Below are 24,122 nucleotides of genomic sequence, written 5' to 3'. Positions count from 1 at the left end.
CTTGTGCATTTGTGAGTTTCTCAGTGGCCACAAACTTTTCCATGATACCTAATCTGAATTTAGGCAGTATCATTCCTGTGGCATGGCACTAATATCTGTGCTTGCCAGTTGGCTGCGTTCATTGGATAAAGTGAAGTTAGTTAGGAGTGATGCTCTTGATTTTTAAAAGCATTTCATCTTGTTGATCATGAACATCTAGAAAAATTAAAATTCTACCATTGATAAATGATTGACCTCATACTTGAATGACAGATTTCAGAAAGTGACTTTACACATACATGTACATCTAAATAAATTAAAAAAACTGGTGTGCCTTGAGGCTGTTTACTCGGACCATTTTTATTTGTTATTTAAGTGTTATTCCTCTGCAGATTGGAAATACAGAATCATCCGCTGATCTGTTTGCTAATAGTGCTACTTTCTCTGATGACACAGCTGTAAAACTGAATTAGAAAATAATTTTTACATGGCATTAAACAAGCTTTAGATGAGTTATTAGAGAATCACATCATTGTAAATATAGATAAAACAATGGTTTTATTATTAACAATGCAGCAAAATGCAGAGAAACCACCAGCACCCCAATTCTTAGATCAATTATAGCCATAATGCTTATAATTTCAAAACCAAAGAAAGGAATATTTAAAAACAGTTTATATTGTTTTGGGGCCATTATATCTATGGACTAATATACCAAAAGAAATGAAAGAATCTTCTATCATATCTGCTTTAGATCATGTAGCAGTATTAAATGGCTGTAATTTATATCTTATTAATACCTCATTACCTATCTACCTCCTAGAACCTTTTTGTTTATAAATATGTGTTGTGCAGGAGTTTAACTTTGACTAGTGACTACTGATTAGTGTGTTTGACGTCTGAGTCTCTAATTTTTGTGTACATGAATGTGTGTGTATATAAACACATGTGAACATCTACATGTGAGATTGTTAGATTGCACTTGGTATATGTCTGTATGTATATAAAGAAGTAAAAATTTTAGAAAAAGTCAACCAGGGTGATAGATCATTAGGATCACCAGGTACCCAATCAAAGGGAAATCATATTAACTGTGAACCATGCCACCACCACTCCAAGAGGTATAAGCATAATTACTTATAATATGAGTGACAAAAGAGCGCATTCTGAGCCTAAGAGTAATCTATATATTGCATGCCATAATTGCAGAAAACCATATGAAAAATGTACATTTATATTTGCTACTTACCTGGATCTGCTGTGAGTTAAAATTTTTGCCACAAACTAGCTAAATCTGTGTGGATTTGGAGGACAAGAATACAGACACAAAATAAAATGATAAATTATTTATACACAACATTCACTTCTACATCATGTTTAACTTTTGCTGAACAGTCATAAAGTTAAGTCCACAAATTCTGAATGCTGTATTACATCACTATCAAATTCCTCTTTCAAAATTTGTAAAGCGCTTTTGATTTGTTCTTTTTCTGATGCAATCTGTTCTTCACTTTTACAAAATCCCTCTCCTCTAACATGTTTTAGTAATAACATCCACGAGTTGCATCGATAAATCCTGTTTCACTTAATATTGTGGTGCCATGTTTTTTTTTTTTAATAATGACTGGTTTGCTGCGTAAGTGTGTATCAAGCTATAATGAATAAGAAACCTGTCTGTTTTCTCGGAAATGTGTCATGTACAATTACTATAAATAGAAAATAAGGAAACTATTCAATGTACATAGCCAAATGATTGCACACATCGAAAATAAAAGATCAGTAGACGCATGTCCATGATGGATAAATATTGCATGACCTGAGCCTTGAACTGTACTCATTATTTTGTGTCTCGCTCGCTCCTGATGTTGCCAGGTATAACCTATGATCTGGAAATGTTGTATTGATGTTTTTTGTGTTTTTTTATATATATATTAACTAAACAGGTACCCTATTGTTTTACCTGGATAATTATGAACCAGCAGGTACCCAAGTACCCTGGTACCCACTGACAGCCTTAGGCCTCAAGATAATTTACTTCTGTTTTGAAACTGAGAAACTCTCAACTAGTCTTAATTATCATTATTATTATTATTATTATTATTATTATTATTATTATCAGCATTGGATTTCTGCATAAAAAAAGACTTTATGTTGTTGACTTGGTCATAAATGAAAATGGTTCCAATCTGAAATAATATGGCAGCCATCTTGAAAATCTCACCACTGCTAATCCTGAATAAAAGTTCATATCAGCATGGGATTTTTACCAGAAGACTTCTCAAGATGCCTATTTGGTACCAGATCAAATGTTACTGATTTGAGATCCACCATGGCATCCATCTTGAAAATTTTGTTATTGCTGCTCCTCTTAAATGTAAGCACATATCAACATGAGGATTTCACAAGGAGAGAGTTATGATATCTGATTGGTCCTGAATGAAATTGTGCTAATATGGCTGCCAGGATGAACATATTGTCACTAATTCTCCTGAATGGATGGTTAGATCAGCATGGGGTTTTCACAAAAAGTCATAATAACCAGTTTTTTCTAAATGAAAATAATGCCAATCTTATGTCCAGTCTGACTGGCACAGTGACTGGTCTTATCTTGAATTCCTGCAAATCATTTTTATGAGTTGAGTGACTCATTTTCATCAACCAGTTATGTTTATTGTACCCATTATACACAAGCTGTGTGCTTCAGCAGGTACAGGACAGCATTATCAGTTCCATAAATTAAACAATAGCTGATCAGGCTTTCTGTATCAGCATGAACTAATGAGTAGTCACACATTTTCTGCCTTACGTTTATAAAACTACCTTTTTCATACCTTTCAAGTAAAATAAAAGGACATTTTTGGAGAAATTATGTGCTGAAAATAAAGAAAAGTTAAGATTTTTCACTACTATTACTCAGTGTTTTGTACACTAGGGGTGAGAGTGTATGCATGAGTAGCTGAATGGTAATTATTTGTAATCAGATGAGTTTCTTTTACTCTTGCATTGAGTTGCCACTATTTAATTACCTATTTTCCTCTTTCCAGGGCCAGTATGGGTACACCATTGGGTGCAACCAGGATAGAGATAATTCACTACTATATACATTAAGCAACAGTCATGTAAACTCCATGCCATATTCCAGTGATGCCAGTGAGAATGACTCACATTTTTTTCTTCATAATGCAGCCCAGCCGGGCAGTGACTACGCCCAGGCTAGTGGGCCGCAGTTGATGAGTAGTGGCATTGAGCCGAGCAGTTGTCGGCATATGCAGCATCAGCACAGTGTAAATGGTCACATGGCGAGCGGTGGGTATGACAATACCCCAGTAGACTTATCAAATAGTAAGCTAGTGAATGGTATTATTAAGGAAGAGCAGGCACATCGTCAGAATGATGGCAGCAGGCAAATTGGCAGGTACGGAGGGCATAATTGCATCCGAGTGGGCATCCCAGATCAGGGGCATGGTAAGCTTCTTTTCTTTTTCTCTCATATATTTTTTAAATAGTTTGTTTTATAGTAGTGAGCATTACAGCCAAAAGTTCTGTTGTAATATGACTTGTTGTTTTGCAGTGTGTACAAACAAGTAATGAAGCAAAGCTGACAGAAATCCATGTGATCCCAACTGTTATTGTGATTTGCAGAACCGTTACATTTTCTGTTTCCATTTAATAATGTGTTCCATCAGTTGAATTTAAATTTGAGTTTGGGGAAAAAATGAGTAAGTTTCTATATATAACCAGGTAAGATATATCGCTCATTTTATCATCAAAAATGGAATATAGGACCTTGAAATTTTAATCAACATTATGAAATATCAAATTTAAAAATAGGTCATGCAGTTTTTTACATTTTTTTTCTCCAAACAACATTCCTAGTATGCAAGGAAATTTCAATCAATGAAAATGTCACTTACCTTGAGTGGATGGAGCACTTTCATAAATAAATACAAATTTAATTTTAAAAAATTTCAATTGAAATTTGTGTTCTAGTTCTATCTTTTAGTTCCTTTTAAGTGTAATCATCATAAATGCAATGTGTCCTCTAGTAATTAAATGTAAAATGCATCAGTCATGTTCGCGAGCATTTCTCTGAGAACCTAATTAAGTGCCGACCATGTTTTGATAACTGACTTCCGGAAGTATTTGTTGTATTGTTGCACTGAATTAAAAGCTAGCCTCTCAAGTTAATTATGTATTTTGAATCAAATAAAGGAGGTGGAATAAAAGAAAAGTTAAAAGGCACGAAAATCCTACAAACTTAAAATCTAGCTGCCCCGGTTGTATTTCAGGTGAACTCGGACTTCATTTGATCAATCGAACACTGTTATAAATGTTACTGTGTATGTAACATAAACTACCTTAAATTAACCGACTCTTTCATAACTATGATCAAAGATAACATGGCAGCCAAGTGAAACGAATACTTCATAAAATAAAGAGCTTGATTTCACAAATACAAACCATTTTGGGCAAGCAAGTTTCAGAGAATTCTTGAACTGGCAATTAGAGATATCCTCAAGGATGGTAAGAAGTTTCATTATTACTTCCAATGAAATCATGACATCATTATTATACTAATTGAACAATACAAAAATTGAGTTTCCATGTAGATAATTGTCTCACAAAATAAATGTCGCATGTTTAAAAAAAAAAGGAATCTTATTTGTTGGTGTATCAACAGTTAGTCTAGTTCCATGCTATGTGGGCTCCCAATTTGGCAGGATACTATTAAACACCACTATGGGAACCAGACTCATCAAGAAAACAGACAGCAGTGATTTAATAGACAGATTTTTTACATACACATGATGGTTGTTGAAACCAGCTGGAACGATCTTTCACATGTGAGGTCCCTCTATAACTCGCGCCCTCACTTATAGTGCTATGTTTGTGGACCCTGTTGTGTGCAAGTTATTGAGGGAGAGGTGTATACATACGTATAGAACAAATTGCTGAGTTATTGAGGTGTGTGTGTGTGTATATATATATATATATATATATATATATATATATATATATATATATATATAACAGTTTGCTGAGATGAAGTGGTTTTGTACTAGTCATGTACAGGACATGCAGTACAGCTCATGTGTATTTTCGGAACCCCATGCATTGCAATGGGGTTGGAGAGAGTGAAGAAGATTAAGAAAAAACCTCCTCCATCCCTCAGTGCATCCTGATGGAGTTTCCATGTTAGCTCTCAGAGAATTTCCGTGCATACCACGCTTTCTTATGGAGTCGTCAATGATGACCAACAAGGAGTGCGTGTGGTCTCTATCAAATGGGTGTGGTTTACTGTGTATGATCCTTGCAATTCATGCCTTTTGAAGTTCATGGAGAGAGAAAGAGAGGGGCACCAATTTATCTTCATCATTGTCAGATGATTATACACATTTCCTAATTCTAATGAAGATAATGTAACAGGTATAATGCCAAGTCATATTTTAGATAATATTCAGTCACAGTGTTTCAAAACCTAATACTACTACTGTACTTTGTTCGTTTTGCAATAAGTTTACACTTTTTCTTTCTTTAAAGAAATCTTGTTAAAATTACACCCTGAATTGATGAGACCTTGTTGATCTTCTCTTGAACAGCGTAATGTTATCCTTCTGTTTAAAAACAAACACACACAACAGAAAACACTGAATTTTACACTTGAAAAGTAATGACCCAATCACAAGGCTGAATATGTATCTACACAGCTGCAAACTTCTAGTTTAGTTCTGACTGTATTTATACTTTAAAAGACTGGTCATTTACCATAATTTATGGGACTATATTGTTCTTTTTAATTGTCTCAGATTTGTATTCTTTCATTCACCACAAGATAAATTTGTTTCAAGCAAAATAACCCTTTAAAACTTTGTCTCTCCTTTATAAAGACTTGACTTGAGCAGATGTTCTGCAGAAATGAAGGTAGTGACCATTGAAAACAGTTATAAAATGTTAGCATCAGAAAGAAGATCATGTTAGTTCAGCAAGGAAAAGGTGAAAACAAACCAGTTGACTTGGCACATTGTTCTTTACAGCTCAGATTATGGTCCCATCGTTAATGGATGGAAGTTCACTTGATTGGTTCTAATTAATCTGACCTCAGTGTATTGTTGAAATGGATCATAACGTGGAAAATTGTCAGATCTTAAATGTTCAGCAAATTGAAGTCATTCTGTGTGGTTGTATCGTAATGTTTCCCATTATTTATTCAATCTTGTATTGAAAAATGTAAAAATGATCTTTTTATCAGGATGGAAAAAAACTAGCTACATGTATTCATATGGAAGTTATGTGTCAATAACCTAATTGTAATATAGATCTAAGACGATTTTTTAAACTATTTCAATGCCATTTCCTGTTTGTGGTTACTGAGACAACAAACAAAACATGCAAACCAGTTTCTTTTAAAAGTATTTAGCAGATTTTTGTATTTGGTATACTGCTTTGTGGCTAAAATGGATTAAGCGGGATGGGATTGATTCTGCATCTCTCGCTTCATAATATAATGGTGTTAAATTTGCATTTCTCTGATATGATGTAATGGCTTTATGCAAATAAAAGACTTATCATTAGCAGTAATACATATTTTGATCTCTACATTTAACTCAGATTGGTTTTGTGATTTACTAATGAATAGATCTATTTTGAGTATATTTAGCACAATGGGTATTCTGTAAAAAATTGTTCTTAATACTGTGTTGTCAGAATGTACAGATACATTCATTTCCTTAGTTCTGTTGTAGTTTGCACAATATACTTTGTATCACATGAAATTCATTAATATTACGCTACCTGCAGTGTAAATAAAAAACAGTGAAAGATTTATGTGAACCTTTTTACAACAAAATTGCATTCATACTTCACTGAAGTGAAACAATATGCTCTAAGTACTGATAGTTAGCCGAAGCATGAGTTCCAGTTAATTAACTAATTCTTCTGACATCTAATCACAGGGCTATAGGGGGGTGATTTAAACTTGAGATTTGCATTATAAAAAGGACACCATGTCATTCCTTTTTTATTTGAAATAAATTTTGATGAAAGAAACACCAAAAAATGCTCTGGTTGGAAATAACAATTATTCCCCATACATTAAATGGCCAGTCTCTTGCAGTACACGTGCAGTTAAAATTGAACAAGTATGTATATTATGTGTCATGACTGGGTCATTACGTGGTTCGTACGTTCTGAATTTGATCTTGTTTTTGTTGGGTCCTTTTTAAAACAAAAGTGGCTGTCAACTGGAATTTAATTGTCCAAACCTTAGAGGATAATTTTTCAAGATAAATTTAAACTGTTTAAGAGATAAACAGTAAGGTGTGCATACCGGTAGCTGGATCACGTTAAGCATTTGGTGAGTGGAGAATTTCAAAATTTCAAAAAGGCACCGATTATTCTCAAAAGGGCACCAAAGCAAGTCTGTCTGTTTACTCATATTACACGTAGTACCTATTAAATGTGGGCAAGGATAAAATAATGATCAAATTTCAAGTGACCAGTGACTGTACATTGGTGTCTATTTTTTTTAGCTCCGGGTAAGGGCTGTCATCAAGTCAGTGCGCAAGTTTGTTGAGATTTCTTTGTATAAAGTCAAAGCTTAAACATATTCCAGAAGTAGTCAATCAGCTGTCTCTAAATGTATAGAATATACCAGACTTTTATGTGTTTTTTTAAAATTGTCCTAATATATTTGATAGAAGTTAAGATCACTTGATTCTTGAAATGGTAAATGATTGTAAATCATGCAACCATGCAAGACATCTCAGTCTTTGCATGAATGGTCTTCATTTCTTGGCCGTTCATTTGTTAATAAAGAAAACTTAATGACTGGACCATAATTTGAGTTACATAAATTAAATGCAATGCAAAAAGTCATTTATGTGATAAAATTACACCTTTCCCAAACTGTAATTGACATCATCTTCTGATGCTAACATTTGATAACAGCGTTTATCCAATGGTCACTGCCTTGATTTCAGCCAAAAACATAATCCGCTGAAGCCAAGTCTTTATTAGGGACAGTTCATTTAAGTTTCTAAAGGAGGGGTAAATGCTTGAAAATTATTCTTGTTTTGATTTGTAATATAGAAAAGGACATGACGCCATTCCTTTCTTTAACTGAAACAAACTTGTGATGAAAGAAAAAAATTAAGAAGTACCACAGTCGGAAAAAATAATTTAGCTCCATACAATTAAATGGCCACGCCCTTACAGTTCACATGCATTCAGAATTAAGGTACTTAATAGTTGTGTACATGTATATTATATCACATAATTGGACCATTATTGCTTAAGGACTAAACATGTTCACATTTAAGTATAAATTTAGTGTTTTCTATTTTATTTATTTTTTTTTTGTTTTTAAACAGAGCTGCTGTTATCTGAATTTTTTTGTCCATACCTCAGAGGATTACTTAAGTTTAAAAAGTAGGACAAATTTACATAGTTCAAGCTCAACAAAATGTGTTTCTTATCAAGTCAGCACCTGTGTTTTCTAAATGTATGAAATAGACAAGACTTTTAAAATTCATTTATTATTGCCCATATATATATATATATATATATATGATTGAAATAAAGATCACTGAGTTGTAAAATGGTACTTGATTGTTGTTGTATGTTTTAACGCCATTTTTCAGCACAAGATAGGCTATACATGGCGGCCAGTATTAATGGTGGAGGAAGAACCCAGGAAATACCCGGAAAGAACCACCGACCCTCGAGAAGCTACTGGCAAGCTTTCTCACATACCCACATTGGCCGAATCCGAGACTCGAACCTACGCAGACAGAGGTGAGATGGCAGTGATCCGTAACGGAGAGCACTTTAGACCACTCGGCCACTCAGGGCCCCCGGTACTTGATTGTAAATCACTCTTTCCGCTGGTGGACTTCTTTAATTGGCTGTTCAAATGTCAATCAGTATTGCCGATCAGCCACTGCATGGTGGAGATGCCAATCAGCATGGCAGCTGAGGCAATGGTGGTGATTTGGTGGTATTTTAGTGCATTGTCACAGAGCAAAAGTGGATTGGATTAAGTCCCCCATCGCAATGCATGGGGTCTCGAAAATACACGTGAGCTGTACTGTACATACCTGCCTTGTGTATATCTCCTTAGGAGCGAACTTTGACCAGAGTGCTTAACTTGCCAGTCTACTGAATTCAAATAAAAGGATGGTGTACGAGAAAGTAAATTGCATTTACGAAACATTTTTAGTGCAAAACATGGTACATACTTGAAAATGTCTGTCAGTTTAAATTTAATTCATTATGACTGGATGTCATCCGATTACAACCACTTGAAGATTTTACCTGCCACAAATGCAGCCATTTTAATCACAGCTAGCAACACTCCTAATTGTTCTTTGTCTATTGAAAATAAAATCTTTAAAAGTCAAGATGAAAATATGTTTATATATTTGTTTAATTTAGTAACAATGCTCTTAAACATGACATCCTTAACTCCACGTTTTAATCCTAGAAAGCTGTACATAGGTTTGTTAGATCATTGTTTTTAAAGCAATTTTATGAATTAAATTGCAAAAGCAGTCCCAGAAAGAGAACACAAAAGCAGTCAAGTAACTTCATGCAGTTTTCTCATCCTCTTCAGTAAATAAAAGGATTATTGTTCCCCTTGAATATTAATGATTACATCAAGTGCTCAGATGAGAGCTGAGTTCCTACTTTCCCTGTGGAAAGTGCATGGGAAAATGTAGCCCTTCTGCAGATGTTTCCCCTTTGATTATCAATAGTTAACTATAGGGAGATAACAGACAACCAGAACTGATAAACCTGCCCTAGGTAATCGAATTACATTTCAAGTCTCTTACTGACTAGGAAACTTTCTGGCAGGCTGCATTCTTCAAGTCAGAGATTCAGATTGACCAAGGTGACACGATGATTTCCCCACAGTACGATTATATCATGGATGATTTTTGTCAATTTGTCATGGAAGGTAATGTCTAGTACTGTTATGTGATCACAGTGTGTTACAGCTAGATAGTTTTTCCTATTATTCCATTATTCTGGAAACCTGACATATTTTGATGATTGGAAATTTTTTCCAATAATTTGCAGAAGAGAATATCACATGAAAACAAACAACATATCAGTGATCCATTGACTCATCTGATCTAAAACTGGTGTCAGTCATTTTCATGCATATTGAAACAATGACAACAATAATTGTCTTTGTTGTATGCGATGCTTTGGTTTGGATAATGTTAGCATTCAGTGTGTAATGCAAACACATGACCAAGCTTCCCCCTACTAATTGCAATTAGGAAGCAGTCAACACTTGATGTCTTCTGATCCCATCCAAGTGTGTAGATGCTAACTAAACTGATAAAAAATAATATCACTGATTTGTTTGATCCTGCCTCATGTATGAACCAACTTCACCCTCTAGATTTTACAATAAACAAAGTCTGCAGAAAATTTAAATCACGTTCCACAACTGATACACTTAGCACATAATGAAGACAATCAGGGAAAAGGAAGCTGTCGCTGGTGAAGATCAATGCACTGTATAAGAAGACCATAAAACTTCTTCACTCAAGCTGATTCATGCTAAATGGATTATTACAGTTTATACAAAAATATGTGGATGATTTGACCAAATATTCTGTAGCTTTAAGAAATCTGGACTTGTTTACTTCAACAATTTCAGGATTACTTACCTGGTAAACATATGGAAAAATGAGGCTAGCGTTCACAGAGATTTAATTTTCTGACAATAGTTTCACTTGAATGAAGAATCAATTTGAATAAGTATTAAATCTAATCTGAATATGCCGTATTTACCGTATGTTTTCGGACTGCAACAAATAATTACTTTTTTGTCATCCGAATTCATATTAAATTCTTTAATTAGGTGTCAGAAAACATACAGGTGAAGATAGATTTATCCCCCCCCCCCACGTCCGTAATGAAGTTACTGTTAGCTCACATGACAACGTGCTGCCATGTAGTAAAACAAGTATTTTGTCTAGCACCACGGCAAAGATAATGAATGAAAAACAGGAATTACTTGCCTATTTTGTCTATTTGATACATGTCCATCCACCAGAAAACTCAGCCATACCTGTATTTGAGCCACGATTGTGTGCATATTTTCCAAAAGAACCATCATATTAGTAATCTTGCAATCCACAGTTTAACCCTTTGCTAAACAGTGATCATTAAAATCTACCTTACAAATGCATGCAAGCTTTATTTCTGTGTAATTAAGATATTAATGCAAACTAAATAAAAAGATTTTGGAATTATAATTCTTGAGATATTTATGACAGAAACGTTTTAGTATCGAGAGTAGAAATGCCCATACATGTATGATGGCTAATCTTAGAGTACCAAGGGTGAGAGACTCCATATGGGGTGAGTGTTGTATGCATGCCTAGGAAGGGTAAAAATAACAAGCAAGTTGCAATATTCGAGTCGGCGTGATTGATATGTTTGGATTTTAAAAAAAATAAAAGTGATCTTTTTGTTGTGGTTTTCTCCTTTTTTTTCCCACCTAGCCGAGTGTGAAGTGGCAAATTTTACGTCCATCTAACAAGAATACATTAGTTGAGACCAGAGAACCATTAATTAGATTTATGAGCGCGTATCATATCGCCATACTACCGTGTATGGTAATGTCCTTTTGAGGGAGAATTCTGTTCCTAATTAAACATTTGTTTATACAGCAGCCAGGTGGACAATTTGGGACAAGGAAAACTTCATTTTCTTGGTAAAGTTGTCACAATTGAGAGATCGCAGAAACTCTCTTACTCAAACTACCAGGTCAAGCTGACCCTGACTTTGGCGCCTCTGGAAAAAGGCGGCAGAGATATTTGATTCTGATTGGTTACGTTAAATGAGGGGGTGTGTTCCAACACAAAATTTCATAGGTATTAATATCGCCCGCATCGAATTTTAATCAGTCTAAGCTTTTCCTGCAAGAGGAGACCCAAAAACTAGGACTCTGAGGATTTGCAAGAAATTCTCGTAATAAAGGAACTGTTGTCCAAAAGGGGACTATTGTTGAAAGGAACCGATGAACTAATTTACCGATTAGAGGGAGGGACGTTGAAAGCAAAGGGAGAAAATAGCTCCTGAGACGTATGAGACGTATTATCCTGTGACGCAATCCTGCAACGTATTAATTCCTGAAGACGTATTCTGAGAATATCCTGAGACAGATGGTAGAAAGTATCATCCTGATATCCAAGAGTCTGAACAGCTACAGAGGGAGCAAGCCACACTGAGGACGAGCAGGTTATGAAATCGTACAAGACGTTGACCTCAATTGTCCACTCGATCCTATGATGAACTAAATCTATCAGTAAACAGATTGACTATTTTATTTAAATCTATTTACATTTTCTTTGTATTTCGGTGAAAGTTTAAATTCCTAAAAGCAGAGTACATTCCTGATGTAATGAATTTTCAGTGTTTGTATGTAATTGATTAAATTGTATGTTTACATGTACGGGGGCTCATGTTGGTTTGTTCTATATACCTGCTCAGAGCCCTATCTATTTCACCCTTAAGTTTCACCACTTATATTTACAATTACTCGAACGGGGCAATAACATCGAGGGCGGTCAACCCCTAGATAACGAAAACCAAATACAGAGGGACAATCACTCCCCCCGTTTTAACACCGAGGGTAGCTTCGAAATGATCCAAGCTTGCTGACTCGAAACAATTGACTGCTCAAAGATTGATTTGATGCATGTTGGAGATTTCAAGGTATCTAGGTGATAATTGTTAATAATATAACTTGTAGAATTTCTTTGACAGGTGTGTTCAGAAATAAAATGCAGCCATCTGTTCATTAAAAGAGCACACGATGTACCGAAAATTTAGCACCCACAATCAATATTTATTATCTGCTAAGAGGTTTATTACCTGTAGAATAATAACTATGTTTAAACCTTAATAATGCCTCAGGGATAAGGGGTTTGTTTTGTTGCACAATGCCAATGAATTTTACTAATCCATACCGACTCTCCGATGTATTGTTTAATGATATAAAGCAGGGGTCATAATTTCTAATCAATGCTATAACTGTCACACCTGTTTGAAGTAGTTTTGTGTGTAACAATGTCTACACTGACAAACCAATCATATTTTTGTTAGCCGAATCAAGCTGTTAAAATATAAAGTATAAATAAAATATCCACCACTATCAAAAGTTTATATACTGGATAGCTGTCGTTGTGAAACATAATATTGTTAGTACTGTAATAATTCTGATGGATAAGTTTATCATACATTATGCAACAAGCAAGGAGGCACTACCTAGTTCATGGAGGGACTCTCCCTTGCCAAAATCGTCTCCAAAGAGGCCAGTAGGCCATCCACAGAAGCAACCTCGAATTACTGATTCTGAGGATGCATCACAAAAAGAACTGCCTACGAAGAAAGCTGCTCTAGATAACGAGTCTGATTATCTTGTACCCAAGAGTGCTCCACCCGGTTCTATACATGGTCAGTATAAACATTATACATTAAAGCAAAAGCAGGATATCATTGACAATGCAGAATGTCTGGGAATTGGACCTACAGCGAAAAAATTCAAGATTCCAAAATCCACGGTGAAAATTGACTTTTCTGCCGATCTGAACTTTAACCAACATTTGCCTAAGTGTGGATGAACCATTTCGTATGGACAAGCTCAATGGGTGTTCACTCAGCGTGACTTACAAATTCCAGTCCGTGTTGACGAATATGTATATATGCCAAGGAGCTTGTCTCAAATGAATTTCCAGAGAGCAAATTCCATGCTAGTCGTTCATGGACAGAGAGTTTCATAAAAACAAATGGGTTTGTGCTTCGAAGCAGGACCTCTCTTGCCCAACGTTTACTCAAGTATTTGGAAGAAAAGATTGCTTCATTCCACAAGTTTGTGATGGATAGACGTGAGGAGGATGAGTTTGACGATAAGTTTATTTTTAACATGGACGAGACACCAATGTACTTTGATCTTGTGCCAGGGAAAATGTTGGACAAAGAAGGAAGGAAAAGCGTTCTGATTTGTACAACTGGAGCGGAGAAGAGACACATTACTGTCGTTTTAGCTGTTGCAGGTTCTGGCGACGAATTACCCCCAATGATTATTTTCAAGGGAAAGCGGCATCTAGATCTGAAAGACCAAAAGGGTGGATTATCACAGTTCAAGAAAAAGCATGGATGGACTAAACGCTAATGCTGCAATGGATTGAAGAAATTTATTTGCCATTCACCAGAAGAGAGTGATCACTATTAGTTATGGACTTGTTCCAGGCTCACATCACTGATGATGTGAAGAAACAGTTGCGGCGTGGAAATGTTGTGCCATCAAAAATACCGGGAGGCTGCACATCCAGATTGCAACCTCTTGATGTGAACATCACTAAACCTGTCAAGAGCTACCTCCACCGCAGCTGGACAGAATACATCAGGGATGCCACGAATGCATTAAAATCATCTAATGAAAGCAGCAACAGATGGATCAAGACAGTCAGCAAACAGACTGTATTGGACTCGGTTGTAAATGCCATGGACACATTGAAAGAAAAGCACACAGTGATAATGAAATCTTTCAAGGTGTGTGTCATCAGTGTCAATTTGAGCAGAAGTGAAAACGCGCTGATCAGAAATGACAAACAATTAAACAATATGGATGATGATAGTGATACAGAATTTGAGGTCTTTTCGCCCGAGGACCTAAAAAAGGCTATGGACAAGCTACTTGATATTGAATAATATATTTAAATATATTACGGCATTAAATCATATTTCTTTTCATTCTTTGATATTGCTGTTTATTGTGTATGGCTTAATAAAACAATGTTTATCTATCTATCTATCAATCTGTCTGCATACATACATACATAAATACATACATACGATTAAAAAATTTAAATTATATTAGTTCATGAAAGTTCATGATCACAATAAATAATTGGCGATCAAATGTTACAGTAGCAAACTTTTTATCAGTTAAATTAATGGCAAACACGCTGTGAATTTTACAATAAAACGATGCAGCAGATCTTCCAGGATTGTGTCCGAAAACATAAATTGTAGAAAAAAATTATAGCAGAGCAACGTCTGAAAACTTACAAGGCATTTAGATATTATATTCACCCCCCCCCAAAAAAAAAATGGTATCTGAAAACAAACAGTATCCAAAAACACGTTAAATACAGTACTAATATCATTCATTATTATTATTTTACATTTTCATTAATAATTCTGCTTGAATAGTTTGTGCTTTTTCTAGTTTCACTCTATCCATATATAGGTCTATGATTTAAGGCAGTGAGTGGAAAGTACAGCTACATGTTCACTGAAAATGCCTTTTTATTTTAGGGTAGAAATAAAACAAATGTGTAAAAGCTATCAGTTTATTACTAGTTTATATAAATGATGTTGATTTATCAAATAGCTTCGTTTATCTCCAGGAATGAAATAGGGGGGTCCTTTATATTTTGCCAATATATCTTGGTTGTTTTAAATTCATTTTCCTGAAAAACAACAAAATTGACCAAAATTTCATACTTCACAGAAATGTTAAACCACAGTTCTTACTAAACCCTCCTTAAAATTAAATTTACTTTACTCATGTTAAGAAGATATAAAAGATATTTTTTACATAATTTTAAATGCATTTGATTTGTGTTTATCAAGTAGTAGTAGTAGTAGTGAGATTCAACAATATGTCAGCACTACACCAACTAAGATACTGTTGTAAAGTTAAGCTGTAAAAATTTCAATATAAATAATTGCAACAACAAAAACTCATAGAGAAGTTATAATCCTCCCAAACATGTAAACATTAAGTGCTAAACCTTAAGATTTATCAGTTCAGTAAGTTGTATACATGATAATACTGATGAAGTTACTTTGGATATTTCTTTTTGTACCTTGTTTTCTCAAGTAGATATGCTTGGTTATTAAATAAAACTAAGATAATCATGACTTCTTCAATAATTTATAGGCATAAGGTTGAAAATACATGTAAATCTAAATTAAGCACAAAGCATGTCATAGTGAAATATGATCTTTATCATCTTTAACCCTCCAAGTGCTATATAGTTTTATAACACAGGATCACTCCATGCTGGATTGTTTGTAAAAAGAAGTGAAAATGGCACTGCTTTTAAATTGTTTTTTAATTGCTGATCATAATAGATACACATCCTTTTGTAAGCATCAGGTCACATATGTAACTACTATATTTTCACTTAGAGATGCAATACAGGTATAAATACAAAATATTTATTGTAAAAATGTTCAGTGCTTTAATAAAAAGCTCATCCCTATATTGTCACGGTTGTCGTAACAGTCACCTGTGTTCAGACATGGTCACCTGGTCACAATAGCCAAACTAATTCCTGCAAACTTCCTGTATAAATGCGCTGTATTGAACAGTCACCTGTCATCTGTAGTCGGTTGTTTTCCTAACTAAACAATGGTTTGAGCCTGCCTTTGCGACAGCTCCGTGGCCTAGTAGTTAGAGCATCTGCCTCAGATGCGTGAGGTCATGTGTTCAAACCCCAGCCAAGTCATATCATAGATGTATAAAAATGGTACTAGCAGCTGCCTCGCTTGGCACTCAGCTTTAAGAGGTTAGTGCTAGGACTGGTCAGATTGGTGTCGGGATAAATGTGACTTGGTGGGACATTATGCGGAATGATGCCCCAGTGCTAGACATCAATACAAACTGTCACTGCAGATATCATAGTGATATGACTGAAAATTGTTAAAGCTACATTAAAAATCCAAATCACACACATACACAACCTGCCTTAAGCAGTCACTGGACCATATCAACAGTGACCACTCCAAGAATTAAAAAAAGTGCTTCATTTTTTATGAGCATGGCATTGTTTAGTTTTAGGCATGTCATGTGAATCAGTGTTTGGGTGTTTTATATCACGGTTATACTTAACTGTACTCCATTCACACTGTCATTCAAACTCAAAGGTGTCCACATGTCAGCTTCAAAAGCAAGGTGGATTTTGTCCATACAGGAGAAGCTCGGAGCTATTTGTTTGCTGGATTTTTATCATAGCAGAAATGGAAGTCGCCATATTTACCAGTGTGACAGGTATAGTTAGATATCTTCATCTATGTGTCTGTGAATTAAAGATATCTCAGAAGAAAAAATCTTTGAGAAGAGACAATTTGCAACCCTTTCCTTTAGGATCAGGGGTCATTCAGTATTCAAAATCTGTCTTAAAAGGCAAATGAAGTTTTGGTTCATGGGTAACAGTGAACAGCCATGTACAACTTTTGATTTTCTGTTCAATGCAGGCTTCTCACTTTATCTTATAGTCTTTTGATCCTGAAGAGCAGAGCAGCCGACTAATCTAGATATTGTTTTTATAACATGAACAAACTAAGATCGGTGTATATTTTTCAGTTGGCAATGGTTTACTTTCCAGAATGGCTTGAAGTAAGCAGGAGGTAATAATCTTGTGTAGAACACAAATTTGGGAGAGAACAACCTATATCTGTTAATTATGATTTTTGTTGCACAGTGCACATGAAATAATCTTGATAGTTTAATAATAATAAGAACAATATTCAGTGCATGGTATTTGCTCCAAGGTCAGTTTTAAATAGCAAACCTGTGTACAGTGGTCACCAGTGTGCAATGGTAAGTTTTGCCTTTTTCTTACGAGTGAAAGCTATTGAGACAGGTTTGACTGTTTATGTTTGTCTGGTACAACTTTTATGTCCAAGCTGTAAAGATCACAACAGGTAACAGTTAATGAACATCTGTCAAAGAATGCCTGGAGTTAAATTTACACCACTTTAATTCCGTAATAAATGTTTCCAAAGCTTTACAGTTTTCATGTTATTTATTCAAGTATACGTATGTCAGCCAATGTGCACTTGTGAGCTTACAAAGCCAGTCACCCTTCTCAAGTTCATTACCTGTTCAGGTGTTACTTGCTTAGTGCATTAACCTTTTAAGGACTATTGCTGCCATACAGCTGGTTTGGTGGCTGACTACCAGAGTGTGATGCTGCTGCTGCAGATTAATGATGACATATTTGCTAGCAATTTGGGGATATTGGCCAATTATTTAGTTATTTTCCTTATAATTAACTGATTTCATATATTAATCCATGTATATATAAAAACTATAACTACTTTTGTCATAATGATTTGTTATGCATTTGACTTAAAAAGAATCACACAAACATTCATGAATCAAAAACAACACTTTGTTAACATGAAAATTTTACTGCTATTAATATTAAGTGACTTATCAGATTTGTACACATGATTATTGACAACTGTTTCAGGATCATTATGATGTAATACTTCTGAAGTTGCTGTTGGTCATATTTGTAAAAGCAATTATGTTTTACACAAAGATGACCATCACACTTGTTCATTAACGACACCACATACTGCCTTTTTTCTTTCAAACGTTTGGTTTATCTTTCATACATTTTGCTCCATATTTGTTGGTGTCAGCCACAATTCTTGCATTTTAATACCAGGGTAAATATTTAAAGAAGAAATTTATTTTTATCGTTTCAAAACGAAAGTAGGAACAATGCATTCCATGAACTCAGACTTGTGGACCACATGACCCTCATATAAACACTGCACTATCTTCACCATCAGATCCTCTCTCAATTTCTGACAGATCAGATAAAGCTGATATTTCATTGCCTCTAACAGCAGTTCCTAAATCAATATCATCAATTTTTTCCTCTGAAAAACCTGAATCGCTAGCAGGTCTTCGTCTCCACTGTCTACAGCTGCATGTGTTGTGTGGAAGAAATTTTCAGAAAATCCCCATGTTTAGTAGCCATCATTTGCTAACTCTTATTTTGAGTGGTTCATTGTCCTTATACTGACCATTGTTGACAAAAAAGATCATTTGTAACATGAACAAACTGAGCAGATCAGTGTCACTTAGGTCAAGGACACAAACTGTAAATGGATATATCCACTAGCAATTTTATCAGCCACTGTGGAGGCAAGGCACATATATGAATCAGATATACACATTATTTTGTTGTGAAAAAAGAATGAATATACAGACTCCTTTGTTTTTCCTAAAGTATGTTGTTCATATCAATTATTCAGCTGCCTGAAAAAAAAATCAGACTTATGTATCATACTCACTGCCATAGTCAATGCAACAAAAAAAATGAGTTTAATTGTGTCAGGCGTGAGATATGTTGTCAACAAAAGTATGCAGATTTATTTTCTGATCTCCATAAAGATTCGTTTTATTTGAAATACCACTGAATGGGTTGAACGGCTCTAAGTTTTTGTCCATACAGCATGTACATTGTATTCAGACTTAAAATCACTCACTGATATTTCCAGAAATCATTCTCTGAAGATAAGCAATATTGAAGTCAGTCATTTTTTTTATTAAGTAGCTTGTAATTAAACAAGCATTTTTAAAGATTATTTGATGAAAACAATGTTAAAACTATGACAGAATGCTTTTGCAGACCTGCCGACCTTTATGATTTTGCAGACAGTCTTATGAAAATGACCCTTAAAATACGGACTTACAGAATAAAAGCAAAAACTATGGAAAAATGTTGCCAAAAAAACCCAGACAATTGGTTGATCCTTGTTTGATTTTGATTTAGGCTTCATATTAGAATTAGAGGAGCAGGTCAAGGAACCAGACTAACTCTACAGCAGTACCTTGGATGCTTTAAACTGCACATATTTTTTTCACACAAAGCATCTGCGTGATCAAACTGATGATGATAGAATTTTTTTTAAATGGCATCGAGCAAGTGATGCATGTTGAAGACAACAGAGAAAATAAGCCTCTTAAAAAGTGTTAATAATTGACACAGAAGACTTAAAGGAATATTCAGATTATTTTGAATAAAAGCAGGAAGGGACACGATTACGTTTATTGGTCATCACATGTCAGTTTGAGTATGTCTCATGGCCAGAGATAAGACTGATGTCCTTATGTGAAATGGAAAATAAAATACCAAGAATTACGTGAAGTTCAGAGACAGCAGCAAGCCATTGAGCTGCATAGGAATTGGAACTGAAGTTTGTTCAACCATACTAGTGGTAAATAGGGTCTATGTGTACTTTACAAATTTTTCAGTTGAACATAATGTTTACTGTCGCTTATGTTTCGAATACCTAACTTTTAAATACATTTTCCAGTTTTACTACAGAAGTTTATGATATTTTGTTATACCATACTGAAAACGTGAAACTTATGGAAAAAAGATCAGCTGCCTTACTCAGACAATCTTTTCAGCGTGGGCAGGTCTTCTTTTGTTTCAGAACCTGATGTACCAATCAAAATTATTTTAACAACCATTCATGTCAAGCCGAAGTGCCCAGATGAGTAAATAATTGCTACCTGAAAAACGACATGTCATGACAAGTGCTACAGGATCTCTACCAGCGGCACATGTGTCATGACAACTATAGGATTAATGCATTTGATTGTTGAGTGTGCATGAAGTTGTATATATGATAATTTTTGTATTCTATGCATATACTGGATATAGCTTAGTCAGTTGCAGTATTCATTCCAGAAATGCAAAATGTGGGGCCAAGGACCATTCTGAGGTCAAAAGTGGGTCGCTTACAAAACAAGGGTCTCACAAAAATATTTGCACCTTTTTATCATCTTCAGCTTCCCTGGTGCAAGCCTTCCATATTGGGATTTTAATTCCTACTGCTTGAGTGACAATACCAATCTAGAATTTATTTTTGGACACAAAGAGTCGTCATTTTTTCTTATTGTATGTTGCTTGGAACTAATTGCCATTGTTTTTTCTACAGATTTCATCTTGAAATTTTGTATTCATGATCATTAGGCATGTACTGTCACGTGGTGCCAATGCTGTTCAAAATAAGTGACAATTTTGGCAGCCAATGAAATTGATTGTCTTGTGCTTCACTGTGCTCTGTAAGCTAGTTAAGGGCCCAGATTCAGTTGGTCAGTTAGATCTGTTGATCGAATGCTTTTCAGTGTACAAAATGGATACAATCGAGGCAGCTTTCTTGCACCAAAGAAGGGGTCATTTGCACAGCTTAATATGAGCACTGCCATCACAGTGCAGTTCAGTAGTGTAGTGCATTTATGGAGAAACCTTGCTAAATAAAACTAGAGTGGCCGAGTAGTCTAAAGCCCTCTCCATTATGGATCACTGCCATCTCACCTCTGTCTGTGTGGGTTCGAGTCTCGGATTTGGCTGATGTGGGTTTGTGAGAAAGCTTGCCAGTAGCTTCTCGTAGGTCAGTGGTTCTTTCCGGAGTTTTCCCTGGTTCTTCCTCCACCATTAATACTGGCCGCCATGTATAGCCTATCGTGTGCTGAAAAATGGCATTAAACCCTACAACAACAACAACAACATAAAACTAGAAACTTTTACCACTGTTTAGATCACAGTTTGGTCATGAAATAAATTCTTTAAGGAAAAAATATTATACCATGAAAATTTCAGATGAAAAATTTATAGAAAATTGTAAATACCAGGTGCATGATACATGATCCAATATGAAAGGTGATCAAAGACAAAAAAATCGCAGTTAGGATTTTTAATTTCTAACTTTACTAACCTTTTGTTCAATATGAAGTACTAATTTATTCTCAATTTTATTTTTCAGATCCATCAGTAAACCATATTATGCCCGGATCTCTTACACCACCTGACAAAATAAATGGAGAACTAATTTCCATGGCAACAGCAAGCCCAATTACCATCAACACCATTGCCCCCTCAATTCAGACCCCTCCAAGCCCTCTGCCCACACCTTCCCCTCCTATCATCAGGCATGCTACAGGGGACATGACAGACAGCAGAGGTCAAATGACCAGTTATGATCACAGAAGGTAATAATAGAGCTTGAAGGTTATGTGGTGTTTGTATTTGTATGTACCTATCCACATGTGGATATGTGCCTAACCAGTTAATAGTAGGGAACTGAAGCCCATGTACTGCTCTCCATAGACCACTAATGTCTGTTGGTTTTTTTCCTAACATAATTTTGTTTTACCTCACAGGAATCCTTGTGTCCATCCATCTCTTTCCTCCATTACACAATCTTGTCAACACAACATGTCCCCCAATTTTTGATGGATTGCAGAGGAACTTATTAGATATTATGGTCATCACCTGAAGATGCACATGTTAACGGATCACTTTGTTCACACAATTTTTGAGTTATTGCAGCAGGATGCAGTATATGACAAAAGTAAACTAGTCTCAATTTTCAGTGGATCATCTCAAAACCTGATGAACACTATGGTCACCATGTGAAGGTGTACATACCAACAAATCACTTTGCTCCAGTTATTTTTGTTGGAGTTATTGTCCTTCTTTATCTTGCAGTGTACAACATAATCTTGGGTCTAACAGTTTTTGATGGATTGCTGTACTCTATGTGCATAATATGGTCATTGTTTGAAGATGCACTTATTGACAGATCAATAATATTTATTAGAGTTGTCATTTTTTACTTCTAGCTGGGTGTAGAATATTATGGACAGATTTAAATGGGTTGCCATGAAACTTTGTACATCTTACGGTTATCTTCTGAAGATGCCCACTTTGAAAAATCACTGCTCCTGTGTCTTTTCTGAGTTATTGCCCTTTTTAACTGGTGCCTGATATGTCATTTGAAGATGGCCTATTGACAAAATTACTGTCCTCACACAATTTTTAAATAGTTATTGTCCATTTTTTCTTGAAGCTGTGTCTAACGTTTGACAGAATTCACAACTAGTTCTTAGGGTGTTTTTTTGGTGGATCACTGAATGTTCGCAAATAATTATGTGCAAATCAGAATATCAATATTCACCTGTGTTAGGGTTATTGCAATCTTTTTACCTGGAACTCTGTTGTTAATGCATCTAGTCAAGAGTTTTCAGTAGATCACCATCAAACTTTGTACATGTCATGGTCGTTATCTGAAGACATGCATTGATTTATTGTCCAGTTCTGCAACCAGATATAGTGCAAGACAGACTTGCAACATGTCGCTGAAAAGCTGGAACATCACTAGACAAATTCCAGGGTATAATAATACATCATGCCCAGTCCACATCCCCAGGCCTATGGGTAGTAAAGGATGCTGGAGAGAGGTGTATTTATTTGAGAAAATTGCTAATCAATCTTATAATTACACTTTTTGACTTGGATAGGAACCAACAACACTGACAAGGCAAGACAAAAAATATGTTTCCTATTGCACAGGTTTTATAATTAAGGTAGGCAGGTCATTGGTTTTTTAAAAATAAATTGTATATAATGTGATTCTTTTAACTTATTTTTGTGGGTTTTATTACTATGGGGTGGCGGAGAGTGCTATAGTTGGCAGAGAGAAACAGGGCGAGTCAACCAACTGGAAATTCACATATATTTTTTTGTTTGGCACATAAAATGTACTGAACATAGATTTAGCAATTATTTTTATAAAAAAACATAACTTATAAATAACAAGGAGAGCTGACAAGTACTTTAACTGCTCAGAGTTTTGGGGCTTTAAACTTTGAGTATTCTTGCAAGCTAGACGAACAGAACAGGTACAATTATGTTCCTTTGGCCACTTTGCCATCAATTGCTGTTATATTTTAGTATCAGATCAAAAATATTGTTTTCATAAACATTATTGACAGAAACTATATTGCCAGACCACTTAAGACCCAACTTTTACACCTTTTGAATATGTACATGTCCTTATTATTCACCAATATTGTTTTGGCAGTTATTACACAATCCATCAGTAGCTACTTGTTTATTATCCCTCCATCTGAATCAAGAATGTTAACATTTTATGAATTTTTTTTTATTATTATATGAAAGAGCACTTCAGAGCCAAATGCATGGTTTTATTTATTACATTGGTATGCTTCTTGCATAAATAATCATGCTTGAGCAGTCAAAGGGCTAATTAAGAAGGTTCTGTAGAAATATTAATCCTTTGATCTCATAATTTTGAAGTTAAGCTTCTCCTGTGTAAGGAATACTGCATGAAAACAGTTACTGTGTATATCCTAATGTATGCCACACCCAGCTGCAAACATCATAGACCCATCTCATCCTTTTCATATTGCACCCACAGAAAAGGATAGTTTCTTATAGTCATCTGATATCTTGAGGTGGGTGGATTGTTTTGGCAGCCAGTACTCATGTGAGATG

The 24,122-nt window shown here is 35.1% G+C and overlaps 1 protein-coding gene across 2 annotated transcripts in view; it reads left to right on the top strand.

Moving 5' to 3' along the window:
• The window catches only part of LOC149785020 (recombining binding protein suppressor of hairless-like), a 73,982-nt gene that overhangs the window by 13,742 nt on the left and 36,118 nt on the right, over positions 1 to 24,122 (top strand). For both annotated transcript variants that reach the window (XM_089978718.1, XM_089978717.1), the window contains exons 2-3: positions 3,024 to 3,444; positions 21,589 to 21,814. In XM_089978718.1, coding sequence (XP_089834844.1) covers positions 3,108 to 3,444; positions 21,589 to 21,814 — 563 coding nt within the window. In that variant the 5' untranslated portion in view covers positions 3,024 to 3,107. The remainder of the gene's footprint in view (positions 1 to 3,023; positions 3,445 to 21,588; positions 21,815 to 24,122) is intronic.

Source organism: Sinohyriopsis cumingii, chromosome 13, assembly GCF_028554795.1.
Source record: "Sinohyriopsis cumingii isolate HCF-2022 chromosome 13, ASM2855479v2, whole genome shotgun sequence".
NCBI classification, from domain to species: Eukaryota; Metazoa; Mollusca; class Bivalvia; order Unionida; family Unionidae; genus Sinohyriopsis; species Sinohyriopsis cumingii.
The sequence above is the reverse complement of the archived record's forward strand: the minus strand, read 5'-3'. Positions and strand labels throughout refer to the sequence as shown.